The 7,821-nt window shown below is 42.9% G+C and overlaps 1 protein-coding gene across 1 annotated transcript in view; it reads left to right on the forward strand.

The window, feature by feature from the left end:
- Positions 1 to 1,620: 1,620 nt before the first annotated feature.
- The window catches only part of rbm20 (RNA binding motif protein 20), a gene marked incomplete at its 5' end in the record, with an annotated part of 31,559 nt that continues 25,358 nt past the window's right edge, over positions 1,621 to 7,821 (forward strand). The window contains 4 exon segments of the mRNA XM_070441061.1: positions 1,621 to 1,858; positions 2,110 to 3,012; positions 4,943 to 5,004; positions 6,184 to 6,334. Coding sequence (XP_070297162.1) covers positions 1,621 to 1,858; positions 2,110 to 3,012; positions 4,943 to 5,004; positions 6,184 to 6,334 — 1,354 coding nt within the window.

Here is a 7,821-nt window from a genome sequence, read left to right on the forward strand (position 1 = left end):
TCTGTTCTGACTGAGACAGAGGGTATCATTGTGACATTACTGGCACTTCAATCTCAGCTAACAGAAGGACGACGAGGGGCCACCGGGGCAGTTGTTGTTTGTGTGGTTTTACAGCGTGCAGGCCGTAAAGCAGGACTTTTGAAGATGGCTACGTATACTACTACAGAGTTAGCGTGTGGTGGTGTTGCCAGGATGAAAAGACAGACAGGCAATTAAAAGGGCAGCTGCTGTGGGGTCCTAAAGTCTTAGCCTCAGTACAAGCTAGTATGTAATTTAACACGAAGCTCTGGTGCCATGGTGCAAACAAAGTATGATGATGTRATACAGTAACATGTGACCGTAAGACCAAAGTCATAGTGATATGATATACACAGTAATAATACTGTATGAGGATGTCAATATGAGGTCATCTTGTGACCGTTAAGTCATAGCGGGTAATTGTCCAAGTTTGAATTAGGTCACAGAGGGACATGTGTACTATCAGAAGTGTGTAATACAGTATGCTAATATCAAGATGTCTCTAAAAAATTTAAGTTGCAGGTGCACTATAACTGTGTATGATGTTAGACTATTTTGTAAAATAAAGAGTAGCCTAATACGATGGAAAAATATTATTTGAATAATCTATGGAATAATGATGGCATATGATCGTTCAAATGTGATCGGTTGTTAAAATGGTGAAATCTCAATAGCAAAATCCACTCCGTGGTCTYTAATATAAATGATGTCTAATTTAGCGACAGCACTGACGCGATGACTTTATGATGTGGAAACGTACGTCTTCGTAAGACCATATCACAACTCTACAAGCCAGTAGCACCACAAACCAAGAGGTGCTAATCCTCACAAAGATTCAGTTGCTTCTCCATGTTCCGAACAAAACCACAACAATCTAAATATATATATCAATCTCTTGTCCATATTTCACAATTTGAACCCAGCAGACACTAACCCTATGAAGAAGCTGTGTTGTTAAGTTTCACAAACAAAATGTCCCTTATGCAGGGCTATGTATGTGAGAAAACAACATGTATGTGAGAAAACAACATGGCTGCCGTGTCCATCAATGTCTAAAACAACTTTCTCTTGGGACCTTGCCCACCCCTAATCCAATTGGTCTCTCGCCTTCTAGTTCTAGAGTGTTGGAWCGGGGGAGATGGTTGGTCYGGTCGGGCTGTGTCAAGTCATGGGGTTCTTTAGATGATTTGATTGATAGTGCAAGATACTAAATTTAGCCAGCATGTGAGCACATTCATCAGAACACGAAAGGACAGGGCCCAGTCAAARGCGTTTGCATCCGGGAAGGGTCTGGGGTTGTGTGGTGGGTATGTGGGTATGTGGATAAGTGTTKATGTCTACAGCTGGTTGCAAAACGTTGTTGTCTRGTTTAACCATGTGTGGTGCGAAACAAGCTGTTACTGCTACCGGTTCCTCTATAATGCAATGGTCTATGATCCTGATACGAATTGTAGTTCTTCCACAGAAGCTGAATGTTAAGGCTACATCATGTATTTATTTATTCATTTTAAACAGTGGGACCCAAACCTCTGATTAAAAGCTGTGTTTTATAGCTACGGTTGTTTACATTTTCTCATCCATCTTTTCCCTGTTTGTTTTTAGCACCAGCGTGTCCGACGGCAATGATAACAAGCCCCAGCCAGTGGGTGGTGGCCCGGGCCAGCTGAGTGGTGGGGGTGGGACCCACCAGAACCACCAGAACACACAGCTCCTCTTGACACCCGCCAGCATCCAGCTWGCCCAGCTCCAGGCCCAGCTCACCTTCCACCGCCTTAAACTGGCCCAGAGTGCTGTGGGGGGCAACGCAAACTCTGCAAACGTAGCCAGCATCCTCAATCAGGTCTGTTACAGAATTGATTGGTTTGCCTGTATCTTTTTTTGTACTTTGGAATGCAAGCTTTTATTTTCACATACTTACAGTGTCATACAGTTTCCACAATCAGGTCTTTAACAGGGTTGGTTGGTTTTCTTATATTTACATATCTGGGAATTTTATTCTGAAATGCAAACTTTTATTTTCACACACTTTTCAAATAACTCTCGGCTGTTTWCGAGACTAATGTTTTTTKATCTATCTTCTCCCTCAATCAGGTCCTCGCCAATGTGGCCATGTCCCAGCCCCTCTTCAACCAGCTCCGCGCCTCGGCCATGGTCAGTAATCCCCAAGCAGTTGGTGGTGGTTTCCACTCCAGTGCCCTAGCCTTCCAACTGCCTCCACCACCGCCGCCACCACCGCCACCCCCCAACTCTGCCCTGGGGACTTTGGTAGGGGCCGGATTCAACCAGAATCATGGTAATGTGAGGCTGAACCATTACGGAGGTGGGGGTGTTTCTGGGAACCAACAGCAGCAGCAACAGGCCAACCAGCATGGTGGATCAGACTACGGCAAGAAAGCTTCAGATACGGATAGGCGTCTCCAGTATGGCTTCATAGGGGGGACGTCGGTGGCGTTGAGTGAAGCCGGAGAGGGACAAGGACAGTACGTGCCGATCATGACTCAGGCAAAGAGTACAAACCAAGGCTTTCAGATTGACTTCTATGGTCAGAGTCAACAACAACAGGCTGGGTTCGGTGTTGGGAATCAATACAATCAGAACAAGAACGCTTTAAATGAGCAGCAGTGGAAAAGCCCAGCTAACATGAGCCACGCGGGAAAAGGGTTGGACATGGTTTCAAATACTGCCACAGTATGGATGGGGACTGGGCAGCCATTCTGTGCCAGAGAGGAACTGTACAATCCAGAGGAGCCAACCTCTGACCCCAAGTTAAATTCCGGCGGTGGGGGAGTTACTTCCTCGTTCGGAGCAGGCATGGGTGGCACCAAGGGGTTTGTGGGATACCACAAGCAGCCCCTGCAGGGGGGAGAGGAGACCCTGTCTACAGGTGGTTCCGTACAACTCCAACCTCACCAGCTGAATGACTTCCACGCCGTGACGCCATCCCACCTGCCCCACCAGTGCACCATCTGTGAGAAGAAGGTCTATAACCTCAAGGTGGGTGGAGCTCACTGGACGGGGATTATATCATTTCCTGTGGGCAGTATGTCACTTCCTGTGGAGAAACATGTCACTTCCTGTAAAGTCTAGACTAGAGAAATACTTAATTACATTGAACAAGCTTGGTGACACTCCTATTAGAATGTATTGCTCTTTGAAACTGAGATGCAGGCATAGACGATGTGGGATAACATATGGTTTTATTCTAGTGAACATATATCATCAATACGTTTCAATTTTCATTTAATGTAGTGTGTGAACCATAGAGATCCTATTAAATTACTAGAGAGGCTATGTCATAAACCCTCAAAGTTCCAGAATGGAGTGAAAATGGCAGCCATATTGGTCAGGTGAGAAATCCAAACAAGTCTCATTGGAATGAATGGCAGCAGAGGCATAATCCTGATTTTAATTATGCAGGAAAATAACAGTAAGGCGTGTGATATATCGGAAATTGTGTAATAGAATTATTGTCAACCTAAAATATTGTCATATAATTATAAATACAGTTTATACAGGTTTTATACCAATTTTCTGTATAAATAGCCTCTAAAATGATCAGGAATCAAGGTAAGACCCAGGCGCAGACTGTCGAGGTAACAATGTTTATTTRCGCAACAGTGGCAGGCAAAGACAGGTCAAGGCAGGCAGGGGTCGAAGATCCAGGGTAAGGCCAAGGTACAGGARGGCAGGCGGACTCAGGGTCAGGGACAGGCAGAGTTCAYTAATCCAGGGGTGGAGCAACGGTACAGGACGGCAGGCAGACACAGGGTCCGGGACAGGCAGAGAGGTCATGTGGGCGGGTACAGGGTCAGGACAAGCAGAGATCAAAAACCAGGAGGACGAGGAAAGAGAGGCTGGGAAACGATAGGAGCTGACAGGAAAACGCTGGTTAGCTTGAATGAACAAGACGAACTGGCAACAAACAGACAGAGAACACAGGTATAAATACACAGGGGATAATTGGGAAGAGGGGCGACACCTGGAGGGGGGTGGAGACAAGCACGAGGACAGTTGAAGCAGATCATGGCGTGACAAAAATATATGTAAACAGACCATTKATGTCTCAATTGTAGTTTTCTTGGAATGCTATGAGTGCTATTATATGATACAATCAGTACTTGTTGCATTTACACCTTGTCTCAGTCCTATCATCAACTGATTTCAGCCAGTGTATGGCTGTGGGTTGACTGCATTGTCTGAATGGAATGTTGGCATATTGGCAGTTCATTTGATTATTGGAAATATTCCTCTAAAAATGGCTGGTTAGCTAATAAACACAGTGCAGATGCAGTCTTCAAATTCATTATTTTACACAATATCTTATCACAACTTCCTGACCAAAATGGCTGACCTTTATCCCATCATAGGAAGGTTCATGTAGATTCTAGTATACGAATTCCTAATTCTATGGTGTAAATATTGAACTCAATCCCTTTAGCATCTTGCTCTTTCTAATGTTAAGCTCTGTAATAGATCCTTRGCMCAACAACTACTAGTTCATTAGTGTGTGTGAACTGAACTGTAAATGGCCTCTTCCTTGAATGGAGGTGTGAGGAACAGTTTAGTTTTACTGTGGTGTACAGGCMGTAACATCATTACACCACAGAGCCAACTACAGTTGGTCCCAGATCTGTTTGTGTGGTCTAGCCAACTCCTTMGGGACTCATATATCCCATTGGCATGACAAGTTGGCTATACAGCACAAACAGATCTGAGACCAGGCTAACTGTAGCTGCTCCAGAAGCAGTTGCTCTCCGCTCCAAGTCGTTGCCCCTTTAATTATAATCCAGCCACCCATGATCAGGGCCCGACACACAGGGGGGGAATGTCGCTGTGCTCAAGAGGGTGCACTGAGCTAGGGGTTAGCGTTCCGTGAGTCAGGGTCTATCTATCTGACTGGGTTTGGTTGGATGTGTGTTTTCAGGACTGGGACCAGCACGTGAAAGGTAAACTACACCTGCAGAACCGCTTGCTGTACTCTGAAGGGTGAGTTATAGGGATGAGTTATAGGGAGGTCAAATCGATTAGACAGCACGTTGATATGCTTCTGTGTGATCTAGAAACGGCTTTCTGCTTCCTGTCTAGGAATAGGGAGTGACTGACAACAAATGACTAATGTGTAACGTGCTCCACTCATACCGTGGGTTGTGAAGTACAGTATTGAGGGTGCCTTTCAGTTAGATACAGTATAGGCRAAAACTATTTCTTAAATGTGTTCTGATTTGATCTTGTTTTGACATTATGTGMAACGTGTGCTCCACTGTGGGTTTGAGAAGTATTTTRAGTCAGATATAAGGGAAAAACTCTTTACAATAGGGTGCCGTTCATATAGAGTTTTTAAAYGGTTTATAACTACATTAATYGTTATTTAATCATTTGTAAATGCATTATAAATCATTAATAACATAATTAGAAACGCTTTAGAAAGTGTACCTTATTGCAAAGTTTTATCAAAAACGTTTCCTAAATGTAGTACATGTTTGTGTTGTGTAGCAGTTGTGTAGCATGGGCTTCACTGAAAGTTTGTTCTCAGGGTACTTTTCAGTCAGATATAGGCTACAAAATTGTAATAACTTTCATGATTAAGCCATTATACCTGTTTATACATGCTTTATAAAATGCTTTATAAGTTACTTAATGTATTAGTTTCTGTCCTTGTTTTGTAAGTTTAATCGTCATACTCTTGTGACCAMTAAGTCATGTCTTRACCTTAATCTGATCTCCTCCGTTATTCCCAAAGTAAATATCCCCAGACAGCCGAGGCATTTGATTTTACACTTGTGTTCCATATACAGCCTTAACGGCTTTTGAATATGAGACTTGAGGTCCCCCGTCACAAGATATAGCAACAGCCCGGCACGGACAGTCGAGGGGAGMGTAGTCAGTCAGTCTGTCAGAAATCTAAAACTAGTCTCGGTAGCGTCCCTGCAGAAGGGGCATAATGCCCAAAACATTGGTGTAATTAATARCCATTAAATCATTGGGATAAACTGTATATAGAGTGTGCAACATTCTTTATTTAATTTTCTTTCATACGTTTACTTTTTCGTTAGTCAGCAAGATAGACTAGCCAGGGAGGACAGAGCAGTGCAGGTAGTCAGATCACTCAATCAGTTAGTCAGGAAACTAAAACAKGCCTCTCGTGGCGTCCGCTTCTGTCCGCAGTGCTACAATCACAGCCGGAGCCGTCCACTACGGTCCCGCCGGGTCGTCTGAAGGATGCCTAAACAACGTCGGAGTGAATAACTCCATGGCTTACTCTTCCACCGCCAATCAAGGTAGGTTGGAGTGTGTGTCTGRGTCTCAAAGACTTCGGGTTGGAGGTTGAAGGTCAATGTTGTGGTGTTTTTAAGAGGGGAAATATGTGGTAGATATGCGGTAGATGGGGGTGTAACTGCTGCTATTTTTAGACTGCAGGGTGCATGGCATGGGTCTCGTTTTGGATTTTTCGATCTAGGCAGCAGATCGGGCTAACTTGACAGTGCATGTGTTGATATCATCTCAATATAGTACTTATAAAACACGAATAAAACTTGTAATATCGATGTAAATTATTCTATTTAATTCTGTTATATTATATTATTTGTGCCATGTGGTATATGTAAGAAACAGTTGTTACACCCCGTTACACCATATGACAGGCACCTTGGCTTGGAGGTGTCACGTGGCCAAGACACCCTCTCCATCAGGAGAGGTGGTGAGGAGAGGGGTGACGTGTGTGCGTGCATCCGTATGTGTGTGTGTCTGGCAGCATACTTTTTGATGTGAGGTCTTACTTGGGTTTACTTGAGGTGTAGAGTATCGCCATGAGGGCTTGTCGGGCTATTTCAGCGTGACATTTATAGGTGGCCATTTTATCTGTGGAATTAATTGAGGAAACTTTTTTAGATTTTTTTTGTCTGAGGTTAAGTATTTTTAAGTTGTTGGATTGAGGATTTGACTGAGTGATAGCCATCTATAGCGAGAAAATATGGGAGCTCAAGCCCCATCATGTTTTTGTGTTGCGTGTCTGCTTTATCACTATTTTGATTCAAACTGACAACTTGGAATAGGCCTCTGTCCCTTTCCACTATAAACATGTTCACATTTCTTCCTTGGAACAACACACCTATTGCATTGCACCAACAAACATTGTCTCTAATTGTCAACTGTTGTTAGGCAATACCTTTTAACATTGTCAACTGTTGTTAGGCAACACCTTTTATCATTGTCAACTGTTGTTAGGCAATACCTTTTAACATCGTCAACTATTGTTAGGCAACACCTTTATCATTGTCAACTGTTGTTAGGCAACACCTTTTATCATTGTCAACTGTTGTTAGGCAATACCTTTTAACATTGTCAACTATTGTTAGGCAACACCTTTTATCATTGTCAACTGTTGTTAGGCAATACCTTTTATCATTGTCAACTGTTGTTAGGCAACACCTTTTAACATTGTCAACTGTTGTTAGGCAACACCTTTTAACATTGTCAACTTTGTTAGGCAACACCTTTTAACATTGTCAACTATTGTTAGCCAACACCTTTTAACATTGTCAACTGTTGTTAGGCAACACCTTTTAACATTGTCATATGTTAGGCAACACCTTTTAACATTGTCAACTATTGTTAGGCAACACTTTTAACATTGTCAACTATTGTTAGGCAACACCTTTTAAACATTGTCAACTATTGTTAGGCAACACCTTTAACATTGTCAACTATTGTTAGGCAACAACTTTTAACATTGTCAACTGTTGTTAGGCAATACCTTTAACATTGTCAACTGTTGATAGGCACAACTTTTATTGGAGATTTAAA

This window comes from Salvelinus sp. IW2-2015, unplaced genomic scaffold (genome assembly GCF_002910315.2).
Source record: "Salvelinus sp. IW2-2015 unplaced genomic scaffold, ASM291031v2 Un_scaffold3386, whole genome shotgun sequence".
Taxonomy (NCBI): domain Eukaryota; kingdom Metazoa; phylum Chordata; class Actinopteri; order Salmoniformes; family Salmonidae; genus Salvelinus; species Salvelinus sp. IW2-2015.